The 19,448-nt window shown below is 40.7% G+C and overlaps 1 protein-coding gene across 2 annotated transcripts in view; it reads left to right on the forward strand.

The window, feature by feature from the left end:
* Positions 1-18,629: 18,629 nt before the first annotated feature.
* The window catches only part of Mmrn1 (multimerin 1), a 47,430-nt gene continuing 46,611 nt past the window's right edge, over positions 18,630-19,448 (forward strand). The window contains exon 1 of one of the 2 annotated variants that reach the window (XM_087658737.1): positions 18,630-19,274. In XM_087658737.1, coding sequence (XP_087514863.1) covers positions 18,694-19,274 — 581 coding nt within the window. In that variant the 5' untranslated portion in view covers positions 18,630-18,693. 2 annotated transcript variants of the gene reach the window in all.

Here is a 19,448-nt window from a genome sequence, read left to right on the forward strand (position 1 = left end):
GAAATCAACCAAGTAGAAACAAAAAATTTGAAGAATCAACAGAACCAAAAGCTGGTTCTTTGAGAAAATCAACAAGATAGATAAACCCTTAGCCAGAATAACCAGAGGGCACAGAGAGTGTGTCCAAATTAACAAAATCAGAAATGAAAAGGGAGACATAACAACAGGATCAGAGGAAAGTAAAAAAAAAAATCATCAAATCCTACCACAAAGCATATATATTCAACAAAACTTGAAAATCTGGAGGAAATGGACAATTTTCTAGACAAATACCAGGTACCAAAGTTAAATCAGGAACAGATAAACCATTTAAACAATACCATAACTCCTAAGGAAATAGAAGCAATCATTAAAAGTCTCCCAACCAAAAAGAGCCCAGGACCAGATAGGATTAGTGCAGAATTCTATCAGACCTTCCCAGAAGACCTCATACCCATACTGTCCAAAATGTTCCACAAAATAGAAACGGACAGAACACGACCAAATTCCTTCTATGAAACCATGTTTACTCTTATACCTAAACCATAGAAAGACCCAACGAAGAAAACTTCAGAACAATTTCCCTTATGAATATTGACACAAAAATACTCAATAAAATTCTTGCAAACCGAATAGAAGAACACATCGAAACGATCATCCACCATGATCAAGTAGGCTTTATTCCAGGTATGCAGGGATGGTTCAATATACAGAAAACCATCAATGTAATCCATTATATAAACAAACTCAAAGATAAAAAAAAACACATGATCATTTCCTTAGACGCTGAGAAACATTTGACAAGATTCAACACCCCTTCATGATAAAAGTCGTGGAAAGAACAGGAATTCAAGGCCCATACCTAAACATAGTAAAAGCCACATACAGCAAACCAGTAGCTAACATTAAACTAAATGGAGAGAAACTTGAACAGTCCCACTAAAATCAGGGACTAGACAAGGCAGCACACTCTCTCCCTACTTATTCAATATTGTTCTCAAGTCCTAGACAGAGCAGTCAGACAACAAAAGGAGATCAGAGGGATACAGATTGGAAAAGAAGAAGTCAAAATATCACTATTTGCAGATGATATGATAGTATATTTAAGTGACCCCAAAAGTTCCACCAGAGAACTACTAAGCCTGATAAAATCTTCAGCAAAGTGGCTGGGTATAAAATTTACTGAAACAAATCAGTAGCCTTCCTCTACACAAAAGATAAACAGGCTGAGAAAAAATTAGGGAAATAACACCCTTTATAATGTTCCCGAATAATATAAAATACTTCATAGTGACTTTAACCAAGCAAGTAAAAGATCTGTACAATAAGAACTTCAAGTCTCTGAAGAAAGAAATTGAAAATCTCAGAAGATGGAAAGATCTCCCATGCTCATGGATTGGCAGGATTAATATAGTAAAAATGGCCATTTTACCAAAAGCGATCTACAGATTCAATGCAATCCCCATCAAAATACCAATCCAATTCTTCATAGACTTAGAAAGAACAATTTGCAAATTCATCTGGAATATCAAAAAACCCAGGATAGCTAAAACTATCCTTAACAATAAAAGGACTTCTAGGGGAATCACCATCCCTGACCAAAAGCAGTATAACAGAGCAATAGTGATAAAACCGGTATGGTATTGGTTCAGAGACAGGCAGATAGACCAGTGGAATAGAATTGAAGACCCAGTAATGAACTCACACACCTATGGTCACTTGATTTTTTTCACAAAGGAGCCAAAACCATCCAATGAGAAAAGATATCATTTTCAACAAATGGTGCTGGTTCAACTGGAGGTCAGCATGTAGAAGAATGCAAATTGATCCATTCTTATTGCCCTGTACAAAGCTTAAGTCCCAGTGGATCATGGACCTCCACATTAAAACAGATACACTCAAACTAATAGAAGAAAAAGTGGGGAAGAGTCTCAAACACATGGGCACTGGAGAAAATTTCCTGGTCAGAATACCAACGGCTTATGCCCTAAGATCAAGAATCAACAAATGGATCTCATAAAACTGCAAAGCTTCTGTAAGGCAAAGGACACTGTCGTTAGGACAAAACAGCAACCAACAGATTGGGAAAAGATCTTTACCAATCCTACAACTGATAGAGGGCTAATATCCCAAATATATAAAGAACTTATGAAGTTACACTTCTTCTTATAAATAAGGCTTCTATGAACATAGTGGAGCACGTGTCTTTTTTATATGTTGGGGCATCTTTTGGGTATATGCCCAAGAGAGATATAGCTGGGTCCTCAAGTAATGCAATGTTGAATTTTCTGAGGAACCTCCAGACTGATTTCCAGAATGGTTGTACCAGTTAGCAATCCCACCAACAATGGAAGAGTGGTCCTCTTTCTCCACATCTTTGCCAGCATCTGCTATCGCCTGAGATTTTTATCTTAGCTATTCTGACTGGTGTGAGACGGAATCACAGGATTGTTTTGATTTGCATTCCCCTTATGACTAAAGATGTTGAACATTTCTTTAGGTGTTTCTCAGCCATTCGATGAAGCTAAGAAGTGCATGCTGACAGGAATTGGATATAAATCTCTCTTAAGAGACACAGTCAGAATATGTCAAATACAGAGGCAAATGCCAGCAGCAAACCACTGAACTGAGAATGGGACTCCCATTGCAGGAATTACAGAAAGTACTCAAAGAGCTGAAGGGGCTTACAACCCTATAAAAACAACAATGTCAACCAACCAGAGCGTCCAGGGACTAAACCACTACCCAGACACTATACATGGACTGACCCTGGGCTCCACCTACATGGGTAGCACTTAATAGCCTTGTTGGGGCACCAGTGGAAGGGGAAGTCCTTCATCCTGCCAGTGTACGGGATTGTTGGAGGGGCAGTAATGGTGGGTGGATGGGGAAGGAAAACACATATAGAAAGGGAGGGGGACTGGGTTATGGGGCTGATGGACTAGAAACCAGGAAAGGGAATAACATTTGAAATGTAAATAAGAAATACCCAATTTAATAAAAATAAAAGAAAAAAATAAAATTCCCATTAACATTTGAAATTATACTATTTTATAATATACTGTATAGTATATCAATATATAAGTATAATGTCCTAAACACAATATCAGCTTTGAAAAATTTATTAATTCTTAATATTGCCTCCTTTTACAAATTTGGAATAATTTGATCTTTAAAATAAAACTTATTTCATCCAATTTTACAACTGAATTCATCTCTTCAATTTCATCCCTTTCCTCTTTATGCACATAGGCATTACAAGTGAAACAGTTATGTGGGTTTCTTTCAGTTTTTTCTTATTTAATTCAAAGTTATATATGTTCCTTGTGTTTGTACCTCTGAGCTAGACATAAAAGAGTGATCTTTAGTTTTAATATACCTTAGCACTTTTCAGTGTTTACCTTGCTTATATAATTCTTTAATGTTTACAACATGTTATACTTAGAATTTTCATTCTTTAAAATGTGCTGAGAAATTGTTCCTGAGGCAACACACATCCTAGCTCAAAGTGTTTTCTTCGTGTGCATCCGTCCATCTTAAGCATTCTGTGCATATCAATTAGAGTAGCTGACTGGTGGTTTTACTCAAATACTCTGTCTTAATGCTTGTTGTCCGTGTACTTGTAAGTGAGAGCTGCTTAGCTCTCTGATTGTCATTATGGACTGGCCTTCTTCTAACTTCAGTTCTGTCAAATTTTGCTTCATCTATTATGAAGATCTCCCAGATGCATACAATTCAGTATTATTTCCTACTTTTAATGAGCTGCATATTTGAAGGTCTGACCATTTGTCTCTCTTGGTGACTTAAGTTGAACTAATTTTTAACTTGTATTTCCCCCTTTGCTTTAAAAGTATTTCTGTAACATTTATAGAATGCACTTCTTCAAGGCAAGAGATACTGGTGTCTGGTCCTTTCTGTTCTGGTTCTCTGACCTTGATGAGTACTACCCTTTAACCGGCATTGCTATTCAGTTTGCATTGAAGGTTTGTTGTCTGTGACTTGGTTGGCTCTGTCTCCTGGAGGTTTTTAAACCATTTTTCTAAACTGTTAATTCTCTCCTCTCTTCTTTTGCCCTTTGTTTGTGAATTGAATATTTTTTAAACATCCCATGTTAGGTCTATTCATTGACATTTTCGAATTTTCTTGCAATAGTGATCTCCAATTTAACTTACCCTGGTACACTTTCAAGCGTTACTCTCCTGTTCACAGATAGCAGAAGTGCTCTGTTGATGCTTCCTCGGAGTGCAGACATCACTCTGCACTTCACCTATAACTGCTGTCGCTAGTGCCACAGGAGCTGCGAAGTTCGTTCCAAAGCTACAACCTGTGGAAGCTCTTTCAAGCATTATAATTGGTTATGCAATTAAGATAACATTCCATGTTTTTGGGGCACTTAGTCATGTCACTTTTCTGATGGTTGGCACTCCTTCCTGCCAGCCTACTTCCTTCTGGAGCAATTCCTCTTTTGGTGTGATGAATTTCTATAGCATGCCTTACAGGAGATCGCCCTCCTCTCCCACCTCTTAGGATTTGCTTGTCAGTATCTTCATTTCATCTATACCAGGAAAGAACATTTTTAAAAATGCGTATTTTTTAATTTATAAATTATATATTATAAATTAGTCTTCATTTCATTGCTCTTTCCTTCCACTTGATTTAATGAAAGATCAGCTTTAATCATTTGGCTCTCTATATCCTGTCGCTTTCCCCTAACTGCTTCCAATTCTTTTTTCTCTTATGTTTCAGGCTGTTGTTTCCTACAATTTGCCTAAATTACTTCAAAGGCAGGGCTGAAATTCCACAATTCATCTCCACAATTTGGAAGCAATCCTACACTGTTCTTTAAAAACTTACCCTTTGCCTCCTTCACTTATTTCTTGCAATCATAGGGAAACGTGTGTGCTAAAATGTGAAATTGTTCCGCAGGTTCATGAACTTGGTACCTTTGCTGTGTGTCTGTCATTCTTTGTCATGCTTTGAATAATAGCATCTGAGCGCTCTTCAAGTTAACCCCTGTTCTCCCTGCCATGCTACTTCAGCCTCTGCCTCGGTTGTTTGTCTTCACCTGCACTTAAATGTGGTTAAGTTCTCACTAACACACGCATGCTCCCTGTCTTCTCCTCTACATCCTGGCATAGCCTTTTAAATTTCTCAATACTTATTGTTCTATTAGTTTATTTCCTGAGTTTGGATCACATTTCTGTAGGAAAGGCAATGAGTGAGGTAAGAGGTCAACGCAAATGTACATTCAAATCAACATGAAAGACCAGGAAGTGTGCTGTTAGTACTGACTTCAAAGGCACATTCACCCTGTCCTGACCAGTCTCCTTCGGAGCTGAGTCACTCCAACTTTCATTCTACATCTAATCTGAACACAAATGACAACACCTTTAGTAACTTTGAGCTTATGAGGATCTTAAAATATTTTGAAATTACACTTGGGATTTTCCTTGCAGGCAAGGTTTTGGAGAATGATCTATTCTTTACTACACAAACAAACAAAAACCCAGAAACCCCTCTGAACTGGTATGGTATGAGTGCTAAATTTAACAGTAATGCATGCTTCTTTGACATCTAAAACTGAAAGGCCTAGAACATCCTGACCACGGGATGATTTTGTCCTGTCTGCTTCTCAGGATAAGGTCCCATGACTCTTTTATCAAGAAGAACAGGCACAGTTCCCATTTGTCACGAAAGAGTGGCTTTCAGCAAGCTGTGGACATGCAAAATTATTGAAGCAGGTTGAGCTCTCTCACTTGCCAGGCTGGGGACACCACTGTTGGTGTGAGTTCATTTCACCTACCTGTGAGGCTGTGAACACCACTCTTGGGTGGCATAGCTTGCCTCTGCAGCCTGTGAAATGTGCTGTGAGCTATGCAGTCGTCCCTAGTGTCTTGCACACAAGAGGAAGTGCTGTCACTTGAATCCATCCACTGTTGGCTGTTAAGTGTTTACCCATGGAACTCCTCTCCTACTAATAGGCTGAGAACATTAAACACCAGGAAGTGTACTGTTATTAGAACTTCAGGTCGGGGGCTAGAAAGATGTATCAGTACTTAACAATCTTTGTTGCTCTTGCAGGGAGCCCGGTTTCAGTTCCCAGTGCACACAGTGGGGCTCACAACCATCTGCATCTTCAATTCTTCAGTTGCTGGAGAGCTGATGCCTTGCTCTGGCCTCTGCAGGTGTCAGGTATGCATATGGTGCACATACATACAAGCAGACAAGGCATTCATACACATCAAATAAAAACATTGAAAATGAGGCTGGAGAGATGGCTCAGCAGTTGACAGCACTGACTGCTCTTCCCAAGGTCCTGAGTTCAATTCCCAGCAACCACATGGTGGCTCACAACCATCTGTAATGGGATACAATGCCTTTTTCTGGTGTGTCTGAAAAGAGCGACACAGTGTGCTCACATATATAAAATAAATAAATCTTTTTAAAAAATTGAAAAAAAATTGAAAATAAATAACATTTTAGGCAGGATTTTTTTTTCTCAGCATGAAATCAGTCTGTTAAGTTTTCTGATCTTAGTGACTCACATGTAGCTATCCCTATCTTGGCTCATGTTGTTGCTTTATATAATGGCTCTCATTATCGGTCGTCTCGTTCCTTCTCTGACACTGCAACTCAGGAGAACAAGACTTGTAAGGTGACATGTTACTTTCCTGTCAGCGTTCTAACCTGGTTGTGGTTCAGTCGATGTCATTTGGTAGGAGTAGAGTCATCTGGGTTTGTGTGTTCGATTGGTTTCTGTTTGGAATTTTTTCCCCTACTTTTCCAAGCTGTTATTTCTACTTCTCTGCCTGCAGCAATTGTGTACATGTATGTAATGGGTATGTAAAGTATATGACTTTATGCATGTACTATGTGTATTGCATGTACTTGTAGGATTAATGGTAGGGTCCCGCATCTGTTCTGTCACAGGGCTTGGGCTGCTTGGGAAGGCAGTTCCTGTGAGAAGCAACAGGACACCACTCCAGGGGTGAAGCACAATCTGAGGATGGGACCTAGCTGGAGCTGGCTCGGGGGTCCCCAGGCCTGCAAGGAAGCTGGAGTATCAGATCTCAGGCTCTTGGGCATCCAGGCACTGCAGAAGAGCTGAGAATGGAGTGGGGGACCACGGGGGCCTTCCCTTTGGTCACCTCATTATAATGGAGATCTGGTTGAGCCTACATGACCTGTGGTCACATCCTCTACCTGTGAAGGGAATTGGGGTTTTGCCCTTATGTGACTGATGGTCACATATATATGGAGGGCTGCAGGCTAGTGACCAGCCTGGTTTCCTGGGAGTCAGGGGAAGCTCCTACTGTCCCTTTCATAGTATTCGGCTTCAAACCTCCTCAACCGGGAACCAAGGTGTCTTTCACTGCCCCACATATTCTCCTTTTACCTTTTTTTTTTTTAATGAGAGACGTCATCACTGGAGTGATCATGTCATTTGTAGTGGAAATTTTGGGTGGGATTGGAATATCAAAAGAAAGCACTACAAAGGCAGAAAGGGTAGCACAACTAAGCCAGAGTGGTGAGGAGGGGTGAGGGTGGGGCTTGTGAAGACAAAGGATTATTGTATCAATTAAATATTCCATGGGTTGTACAGTTTGAGGGTATTAACATTGGTTTTAAAAAAACATTTTGCTAGTCTAACTAGACATCATGTTTTCCTTACTATCATGTAACTTTACCAAAGTTTAGTAACCATTTGGCTTTGGCAAGAGAGTTCATCTGTAGCTGGAAGATCTCAAGTCTGTCTTCTGAGGGTCTCGGGTATCATCTGTGAATCTCAATGTGTGTCTCAGGAGTCTTCAGTCAGATGAGGTGTCTGGAGGAAGGCAGCTTTGTTGTCCCAGGCAGGACCGTTCAGTCTCAGCTGGATCTGTGGGAGCAGCACTGTAGAGATATACCTGTAGGGTGTTCACAACAGGGGATCAAAATCCCAGCAGGGAGATGTCCGCATAGGGTGGGTAGCATGTGTTAAGTCTGTGATGGTTTTCTTGGGAGCACTTCGTGGTCTGCTGTTATGAGCCTAGAAAAGCAAGGGTGTTTGAGTTTAGTCATGGAAGGCATTCTTTCTGCTTTGGATGGCTGAGGAAGAAAATATCTTGTTAACTTTGTATCTGGGAACAGTCAGTAAGAGTTTGTCTGTGAAAGAAAACTGGTTGTTAATTAAGGATTAAATAATAGTTATCAGTATAGTTAGCTTGACCTGTGGGAATAGATTAGATGACTTTTTTAACTTCAAAGGAATCTAAAACAAATTGAAATTTTTTGGACATAAATCACGAATGCTAGGGAGAAAATTTAAACAAAGAAGCATGAAAATTTTGGGTTGAGAAGCACGAACATTGTCTTAGGTGCTCCTGTTAGAGAGAACAAGGATTTAAACAAACCCTGAAAACTTTCGGGTTTCAGGTATTTTTTCTATCCTTTTTGGCTGGCCTAGATGTAGGGGAGGGGCCACTCTGCCTTGCTTTGGCTGTGGCTGTGTGCTCTAAGCAGACAGGTCTCGTGTTTTCATTTGTTTTTTTCTTGGCTGATATATCCTAAATGTAGAGCAAAAGGAGATGAAAGGCCAACTTCGAAATAAAACTCAAAGGAAGAAGCATAGAGACTTGATTGCACAGTTAGGGCCAGAGGGAGTGAATGGCAGCATCCTGTAGTAGGTGTGTTGTTAGCCCAGCAGCAGCAGTCTCCTCAGGGAACCTTGGGTTGAACCCTAACTGGCAGGCAGGGGAAGCAGAGAGCTCTCAAGGCAGCTGTTGTCTGAAATGCAGCTTTGTTAGCTGTGTTTAAGTCTGGGTTGTGGGGCTGGGTGAGGGGCAAAGACTGGAGGCTAGTCAGCATCTCCATAGAGCAAGTTACCAGAACCAGTTCCTATGTGTCTCTGTGGGTCACCAGCTGGGGGTACACTTTAGCTGGGTTTGCTCCATGTTGGTAGCACCAGTTGTAGGGTTAATGGTGGGGTCCTGCATCCTTTCTGCCACAGGGTTTAGGCCACTAGAGAAGGCAGGATGCAGAAAGTTTGACCTTGCTTACCTCATGCCCTCGCAGGGTGGGTGTAGGGCTATGAGAAGCCGCAGATATGGAACACAGCCAGAGCTGGTTCGGGGTGACCCGGTATCTGCAAGGAGGCTGAGGCCTTTGGGTTCTCAGGCTCTTGGGGATGGTGCGGACAAGCTGTGAAGGGAGTGCCCCCCCCCAAGGGGCTGCATCTAGCCTGGGGCCTAGGAGAAAGGAGGTGGGGACACTTAAGCTAGTCCTGAGGGGAAAATCTTTGGTGTGATAGGGTAATGGGTTTGGTTGCAGCCACTGCTGGGAGCGCAGGGATCTCTTCTGAGAGAGATTAGGCAGCAGCTCTGTAGGCAAAGGGCTTCTCTGTGGCTCCCCATGATAGATCCCATGAAAAGAGGCAGTCCCTGGTTTCAAGGTATTTATTGTCATGGCTGAAGGTGGATAAATAAAACTGTACCCCACTTCTCAGAGTGAGCCTAAGAGTAAATACCTTTTCATAGAGGAGTGTCTGGGAAGGAAAGCTTCATTGGTTAAGTTTCCAGGCCTTTAGGCTCCTCATTATAATTTTACATATTACATGACCTATGGTCACATCCTCTACCTGTGAAGGGGATTAGGGTGTTGCCCTTATGTGACTGATGGTCATATATCTATGGAGGGCTGCGGGCTAGTGACCAGCCTGGTGTCCTGGGAGTCAGAAGTTCCTACTGTCCCTTTCAGGGTCTCCAGAGTTCAAATCTCCTCAACCGGGTACCAGGGTGTCTTTCACTGCCCCACATGTATACATGTGTGTGGTATGTATATAGGTATGTGTGACGTTAGGTGTATATGTTTAAAGCATTTGTGGGGGTGAATATAGATATAGATATATAGATATAGATATAGATATAGATATAGATATAGATATACATATACATATACATATACATATACATATACATATACATATACATATACATATACATATACATATACATATACATATTATGTGTAGGGCTGTGTGTGTGTTTTGTGTGTGAAAAAGAGATGCATGATGTGTGAATGTGTGCAGTGTATGTATGTGAACATTTGTGCATACATGAGATGTGTATATGTGTTTCATATGTGACATGGGTGTGAGGTATGTGTGTTTCTATATATGTGAGGTGTATGCTGTATACTCATGCTTGTTTTCATGTATATTTGTGGGATGTGTGTATGTATGTGTATGAGGGGGTGAGGAGTGTGGAAGGGGAGGACTAAAAATGGGGCTATATGTATATGTCATGGTGTGAACATGTAGATCAGAGGTCAACCTTGGCATGAGTTCTTACCAACCACCCTGTTGAGACAAGATCTTTTTTTTTCCCAGAGCTGAGGACTGAACCCAGGGCCTTGCACTTGCTAGGCAAGCGCTCTACCACTGAGCTAAATCCCCAGCCCCAGACAGGATCTTTGCTTTGTGTTCCCACTGCATATGCCAAGATGAATGGCCCATGAGTTTCTTGGCATTCTTTCCACTCAACTCAAAGCATTGGAATTCCAGACATGTACTACCGTTCCATGTTCTGGAGACATGGCCTTGGGTCAACACCCTTGGAAACAGTGGTCCACCTCAGCAGATTTAGTGTTTTTAACTATTTATGTTTCTAGCTTGCACATTCTCCAGGATTTGCTGAGTATTCCAGTAAGAAAGCTGCAGAAAGCAGAGAAACCAGAGGTCTTCAGGCTGTGCTGCCTTAGGCTGAACTGTCACTCTGTTTTTGTGTCCCATTTCAATAATATTGTGTGTGTTTTATAGATAATATCTGCAATTTTGAGAAGTAATTGGAAAAAACGACATGCTATTTTAACATTTCTAGAAGTCACTAATGATTTCATTTTGTCACAGATGTGAATTTTCATTAAGAAACAAAATCCTCTCATTTCTAAAGTGATCAAAATAAATCTTAAAGACTTTGAAGTTAACTCTTTTACTCTGCTGTTCTACTTACATGACCAACAAAGAATAAGAAATAGTTTTAGAAAATATCTGTGTAGATGCTGTGCTAAGAGGTGAATATAGTTATCATTGTCTAGCTTCCAGGCTTCTGCAAGTATTCAAACACACAATTCTAGGGGTGTAGGAAGTCCATTATGAATTGGTTACAAAGGCCCCAGAGAGCCTCAAAACAACAAAGGTTCTTGTTTGTTTGTTTGATATGTGGGAGGGGGTTGTCTGCATGTAAGTCTGTGCATCACAAGCAGGCATGCCCACAGAGAGCATAAAAGAACATCAGGCTTCCCCTAGAACTGGAGTGACAGATACTTGTGAGCCTCCCAGTGTGTGTTGAAAACTGAATCCTGGTCCTCTGGAGTAGTCGCCAGTGAGCTTAGTTGCTGGAGGCTTCAGCCTTCAATGGAGAATCCTTATTGCCCACCAGGTCTAGACAGGCTTCTATCTTTAGAGACATGACATATGTTAGTTGCAGGACACAGAGAAACCAAACTGAAACCTGGCTAGAAACTTCTTCCTTTCTATCCAGCCTTGATAGTGCTGTAAGGTACTCTTTAAGCTACAGAGGAAGAAAAGGAATTAACAGATTTGCTCTACTGTGATCCATGTGAACTCCAAAAACAACCAAGATGGGACAATTGTAGCATGGCTCTTACGGAGGAACTGGTTGATTTATAATGGGGTTTTAGGCCCATTCCACAGAAGCCATCATACCTGGTATTATAAACTTGGTTAAAATCCACGCTGGGAAGTCATAGACCCCAAGGAGAAATCTACTACCGTTGTTTGGTTGAATGTCTCTGTCTTAGTATTACTATTGCTTTGATAAGACACCATAACCAGCTTTGGTATAGGCCGCATACCCTGCATGCTACAAAAAGAGAAACAGGTAACCAAAACCCTGTTATCTATCATGGTCCTACATGTAAGCTATGCTAGGGCGATGATGGCACAAAGCTTGTGGGAGTAACCAACTGATATGTAATTTGACTTAAGGCCTATTCCTCAGATTGAACCTATTCACATCCCTGCTTTAGTAACCAACAACTTGAGAGTAGTTGACTGCTGGACCATGGATAAACTAAATTCTACTACTCTTAAATGAAACAAAATAGAAATATATTGATTCATAAAGACATTCTGCTATACTCAGAGATCAGTGCCTTTGCTCAGCCATCATCAAAGAAGCTTCCTCCTGCAGAGGATGGGAAGAAACACACCAGGCTTAATGTCTGATTTATATGCAAGGAGAGCTTAGAATACCCAGTCCTAAACAAGATGTCTCTATTAAATCTCTCCCCTCAAAGCTTAAGGAACTCTAGGAAGGACAGGCAGAAAGAATGTAAGAGGCAGAGGGGATAGAGGACATCGAGAAATAAAGGCCCTTTAGACCAACATGACCAAAGCTCGGCGTGTGAACTCGCAGAGACTAAAGCAGCATACATGAGCTTGGTACAGTTCTGCACAAGGTCCTCTGCATATGAATTCCAGTTTAGTGCTTTATGAGATTACTCGTGTGTGAGGGAGAATCTCTGACTCTTGTGACTTCTCTTGGGCTCCCTTCCTTCTGATGGTTTGCACTGTTCAACTCTGATGTGATAGGGCGTTGTCGTTGCTGTTGTTGTCGTTGCTGTTGTTGCTGCTGTTGTTGTTGTTGTTGTTTTGCTATATTACATTTTATTTTGTTATATTTTATCATTATCCCTTAGAAACCTATTGTTTTTCTAATGAGAGACTGAAAGGAAGTAGACTTTAATGAAAGAAAATGTGGGAAGATACTGGGCAGAATAGAGAGGGAGGAAACCCTAATCAGGATATACTATGCAAGGTAAAAGGAGAACTTTATTTTCTTTTTTTTTCCTTTTCTTTTTTTCAGAGCTGGGGACCGAACCCAGGGCCTTGCGCTTGCTAGGCAAGCGCTCTACCACTGAGCTAAATCCCCAGTCCGAGAACTTTATTTTCAATGAAAGGGGGAGAAAAGAAACGATTAGACAAATAACAAACAAAAACAGCAACAAAAAACTGTACATTTTGGACAGGAAACGATTTATTTGACTTATATATTCTAAGTCATAGACCATTTAGAGAAGCTAAGGCAAGGACCCAAACCGAGCAGGAACCAGAAGGCAATAGCTAATAATATGGAGTCCATTCAGAAGTGCTGATTTTGGCTTGCTCCTCATGGCTTGCTCAGAATCACCAACCCAGGGGTGTCCCCAGCTATAATGATCTGGACCCTCACACATCAATCACTAATTAAGAGCATACCCTAGAGACTTGCCTACAGCTGGATATTCTGGAAACAATGTCTTAATTGAGGTTCCCTCCTCTCAGATGACTCACTTCACATAAAAAGAGTCAGAACAGTGTCAAGGTGGTCTTTTAAATATTTATAACCATAGTAATAGATTAGTGCCGCTGTCAGTCTTGGTCAGAAAAGCTTCTGTTTGTAGTGGGTGATGGTTAATACAAAGACTCTTAACTGGCCAATGTGCTGGAACTATCGGTATATCGCCCTCACTGAGGTAGGTAAATGACTCCAATCTATACTCATTCAGCAGCCCTAATAAAGTACAGTGGATCTCTCTCCCTCTGTTCCTCTGTCCCTCTGTTCCTCTGTCCCTCTGTCCTTCTGTCCCTCTGTCCCTCTGTCCATCTGTCCATCTGTCCCTCTCTCTGTCTCTGTCTCTGTCTCTCTCTGTCTCTCTGTCTCTGTCTCTGTCTCTGTCTCTCTCTCTCTCTCTCTCTCTCACACACACACACACACACAAATACATGAAAATAGAAAGGGTCAGGAAGAAGGGATTCAGTGGCAGAGGGAAAATGGCAGAAGGGGACTGTGGGAGATTTAGTGAAAGAACATCATGTATAGATATGAAATTGTGAAGAAATAAGTAGATTTTTAAAAATTAGATTAAAATAAGAAATCATGAAATAGAAACTGTGGGGATTTCTGTTTTATTTTGGAAAGGCTTGCCTGGGAAATCTGGTTGCAATCTGTCATGACTTCCAAGCAGTGTTCCTGGATAAGTACTGTCTGCTTCTAAGATCAAGAGTCCACTTCCCTTTGTGAAGCTGAGAGGATGCCACATTGCCCCTCCCATTCTTAGCAGTCAAACAGTAGAATGACTGAACGAAGGAACACAGTCGTAACTTCTGAGATGATACCTGGGAAACACCAGGTACCTAGGATGATTGTTCCCCAGAGACTCCATCCCAACAAAGAAAGGGGCAAAAGGTGTTTGCAGTGGCTGTGGCAATATCAGCTCTTACAGTGTTGTGTAGGACATAACAAGTCACCAGACAAAGACATAAAACATGATTCGACTTATAGAAAAGTTACAGAATATAAAAAACACCCTATTTCATAAATGTGAATAGGAATCAGTAGATTATTTCAAGTTTCTCTGTTGGTACTGTAGATGTGAGAATGAAAACAAAAGCTAAAGGAGTTTAAAACACCTGAGAAAGTAAATTAAGGCAACTTGAGAATTACTTTCTCCAATTTCCTCCTAAATTTAAGTATTTATTGACGATTTTTATTAAATGGTAAGGGTAAACATAAACATGTTTTTCATTAGTTACTAATGTTTCAGCTTATAAGTTGTTTAACTTAAGTTTAATTTTGTGTAGTAAATTTCTTCCTCATGCCTTTACTGTGTAACTCCCTTTGTCTATATGAAATTCTAAGGGTTTTAATATTTTCAATAAATGAAAAATTGTACAAAGCTGAAAACTCTGGAATCTGCCAGGATTCTTTACGATTTATAGAGAAAGAGAAGAATAAATTTTTATTTAATATGTTTTAAACTATTTTAAGAAAATGAACTCCACATAGAGCGGGAAATACACTGAACCCTCTTGCTTGGTGATTATTGCTGCAGACATAAAATGGCTTCATACAGAACGTGGTACAATCTACAGTCGTGCCCTCCACGTGAGTCTTAACAGCACGTGCTGTACTTTGTTCTAATTTAATAAGTGCTTAATGCATTTCATTTTATTAGAAGACTGACTCGTGTAGATTGTAGGGGATATGAGAAAATAAAACAAGTTGGTTATCTCATTACCTGGAAGTAAGAAATTATGCCGAGTCTATTTAATATTAATTTCAATGATAAAATGCCAAAGATACTCAGATGGTACAAAACATTGAATCTCATGTTTTATTTCTTATAAAACATCAAAATGGATAAGTCGGTAGCACAGTCTAACGGTATAAATGCTGCAGTGTGATAGCAGAATTTTGTCAATAAAAAATAATAATAATAGTGTTATTTGAAGTATAAAAACATTTATTTTATTTTATTTCTTGATTGTATACAAAATAATGGGCTTCATCATGTCCCCCAGCCCACTGTTCTTTCCCATTCTCATTGCTACCTGCCTGTTTGTACTTTGTCTTCTCCCAAATAATTCTTTCCCCTCTCCCCCACTTCTCTGACTCCTTCCCTCTTTTCCCTGTCTCCCTCCCTCTCCTTCCACTCTTTATCTCTTGTCTTTCCCTCCCTTTCTCCCCCTCTTCCTCCCTACCCCTCATTCCCTTTCTGTCTCCCTCTCCTTTCTCCCTAGTTCTCTGGCACCTTCCTTCCCTTCCTCTCTCTCTTAACCACCTTCTCTATCCCTCCCTCATTAGCATCACTTTCTATATGGTATCACCAGGAAATAATATACTGATATTATTAAATAATATATCTCTTTAGCCCAGGAGTTTTATCTTTAACTCTTTAATAAGTCTCAGAAAACAGAACTTTCTGAGGTTGGGCCTTTAATAGCTTTTGTAGTGTAAGTGTTTAATGAATAAATCTGATCCATACACCAGCAAGCATACTCAGGGGAGTTACAAAACAGCAGGACTTAGTAGATCAATAATGACATGCTGGACCTTTAGCATATTGATCACAAGGTCATTTGCAAGCCTGCATGGATTCAAGCACACATATCATACGGTTCAATATCTCACAAAAAGCTAGATGTATTGGTCATTACCATCCAATCTGATGACCATTTGTCAGCTAGTTGGTAACATGTATAAATCCAGGGAAGGAGCTCTTTGCCACCAACACTCACTTTACTGTGGCTAGGATCAGGTGGTCTCACTAAACCATGGAGACAAACAAATACAGAAAATGGAAGAAAACAGCATGCCACTATTCTATGTTTCAAACATTTGGAAGTATTTGCCCATCTGTTTCTACAGATTCTTGTATCATGGATATTAAATTGCACTTTAACTATATGGTTAAAATGCTTTCCTAGAGGTTTTCTGAGTTACTGCCGGTATATATATATATATCCTCAGTCTGTTTCCTCCTCTGTGTTCTAAGCAAGTCTCCTATCATGTCTGTTTTTTATGACTGAAAACCAAGTTCATAGGATAAACTTTTGCAGTATGGGGCTCTTTTCTTTGCCACAGTTTCTATTTCTGCACAAACATCATGACCAAGAAGCAAGTTGGGGAAAGGGTATATTCACCTTACATTTCCACATTGCCGTTCATCACCAAAGGAAGTCAGGACTGGAACTCAAGTGGGTCAGGAAGCAGGAGCTGATGCAGAGGCTATGGAGGGATGTTACTTACTGGCTTGCTTCCCCTGGCTTGCTCAGCCTGCTTTCTTATGGAACCCAGGATTACCAGCCCAGGAGTAGCACCACCCACAATGGGCCTTCCCACCTTTGATCACTAGTTGAGAAAATACCTTACAGTTGGATCTCATGGAGGCATTTCCTCAAGGAAGGCTCTTTTCTCTGTGATAACTCCAGCATGTATCAAGTTGACACACAAAACCAGACAGTATAGCCCTTTTGCTTCTGGGGTCAAGACTGGATAGAGTTTCTGGTTATTCTGTTTTGAAGTCCATATCAGAGCCACAGCTGCTGGCTCCTGCACTTTGTTTTAAATCACATTGTATCTTACACATTCAAGGCAGTCAACAATGCCATCATATAAATCAATGGCAAAAGTTGAGGCTGGAAAATGTACTTGGACAGGTATTTGCCAAATCAGAGAAAATTATGGTTTGTTTCAAACATTGGTGTCCAGTGCCCATAATTAGGAATAATAACACATAACTGTAATGATTTATCACAAGTAGGCAGCAGCAGTTTTTCAGTTTTTCAGTTTCCCATTCATACACACACACAGACACACACACACACACATACACACACACACCACATACACACACCACATATACACACACACACCACACACACACACACTACATACGCACACACCCCTCACACCACACACACACACACACACCACATACACACACACCACATATACACACACACCACACACACACACTACATACGCACATACCCCTCACACCACACACACACACACACATACACACACACACACACCACATACACACACACCACATATACACACACACCACACACACACACACTACATACACACACACCCCTCACACCACACACACACACACACACACGCATATACACACATACTTTTCTATGATCAACAGTGTAACAGACCACAAATAAAGTGACACTGGACCTGATCTCCTGATCTTCCTTTAGAATTTTAGTGCCTAAGAGAAAGCCCCTCCCATGGAATTGGAGCTCATAAATGATTGAATGAATGAATGTGTGAGTGACAAAGACTGAGACAATGTCAGTTTGTCTAGTGTCTGTTAGGGTTCCCTAGAAGCTCCCTAACATCTAAGTTCTCACAGAGAATAGAACTTAGCTGAAGCCTAATCAACCTTAGAAAACATTTTCTGAACTTGATTTTCTATTGCCTACAACTCACCTGCTCTTGGTTTATAGCAACAGTGTAGCATTAATGATCCATTTAAATGACTATGTTGTTTCTTCTTTGATTTCTCAATGGCAAATTCCCGATTATACACTATCACTCACATACCAGAGATTAAAAAGTACAGACTAACTACTGATAATATAAGTATATTATTATCTATAACTGTATATTATTACTAAATACTGTTATTTGTGTCACTGGTAAAGCTTTTAGAGATCAAAGATTTAAATGGTTTTTGTATGGCTTTATAGTTTCAATGCTTAGACTTCTTGTTTTTAGTTATAATTTTTGAGATTAACTTTAAGTAATGATACAACCAAGACATAGCATAAAAACCACCTCAGCAGTGGTTCAGAAAAGGACACAACAGCCCTAACACAGTGTGTGTGTGTGTGTGTGTGTGTGTGTGTGTGTGTGTGTGTGTGTGTCCATTGAACAGTGTGGCCTTCTGGGTGTGGTGCAATGGGAAGAAAATCGTGACAAAATCTTTTCTTTATTTCCTGATGCAAAAGAACAAAACACTAAACTCTTTCATCGAGCCTGAAGAATTTCCACCCTTCATAGCCAATGGGAAGTTTCATTTTAAAGGTGGAGACACTTGAGTGTACCTTGGAAAGGGAAAGTTGTTTCATGGTCTCTCCTGTCTTTTCCTGCTGATAATTGCCCATGTTTCCTCCTTTCCCCTCAGCTTCTCAGAGGTCCTTCAGCACATCCATTGATCCATCCTAGGAGGGTCACAGATCACAGAGCAACCACAGAAACAGGAAAACCAACTTCCTGAGTACATTGCAAACACAGAAACCTGTTTCCTTTGCGCAGATCAGGTTGTCAAAAACCAACTTTAAAACATTCAGTACGGAAGTGGCTACCAGAAAGGCTGGAAGAACTTCGCCTCACAGTTCCATATGAATTTTTGTGTGTAAACTTTACTGCCATGCAGGGACAAAAGTTTCTTGTCCTGCTTTCTATTTTATGGGGCATGGTCTTTGGCCTAACCAACACTCAGCACTCATGGGCTGTACCTGAGGATGAAGACTCATCACCGACTCGGAACTCCACTTCAGCACCTGTAAGTGAAGTACTAAGCCTTCAAGTGCTCTCGGCCACTCAGAATCCTCCCCCTGAGGTTCCTTTAGCTCCTGAGAGACCTTCTGAAGACACTCTTCTACAATCAATACTACAGCCCTCTGAGTCAAGCACCCCTCCTGAGGGGAGAAGCCAAACACCCACACCCACAGAGAAGACAGGGACAGCATTGGCATCATTGCCTCTTTCTCTCCAGGGCAAACCCAGCATCAAGCCCAGCTCCGGAGCAGAAACGGTCATGCTTGCTAATGCCACGTTGAAATTCCTTCAGAGTTTTTCCAGAAAGTCCGATCAACAAGCAGTCTCCCCTAAGTCATCTGGAGACATAGGAAACAGGTCTGCAAGGGAAACACACCTCAGGAGAAGTGGTAACAGCGGAAATCAAAGACCCAGCTATCAAAAGTCAAGTTTTGAAACAACTAGAGGAAAGTAAGAAACATTCTGTTCTTCTGTCTCTGACTATACTGTCTAATATGTGTAAATGCTACAGGTCCCGCTATGAAAGGTTATCATGAAAACTTCACTTAAGAGGACTTAGATGTCTGTGGCTTATAGAACAGATGATGAGGAAATCATTGTCCAGTTATCCCAGAGGGTTACACT

This window comes from Rattus norvegicus, chromosome 4 (genome assembly GCF_021556685.1).
Source record: "Rattus norvegicus strain SHRSP/BbbUtx chromosome 4, alternate assembly SHRSP_T2T, whole genome shotgun sequence".
Taxonomy (NCBI): domain Eukaryota; kingdom Metazoa; phylum Chordata; class Mammalia; order Rodentia; family Muridae; genus Rattus; species Rattus norvegicus.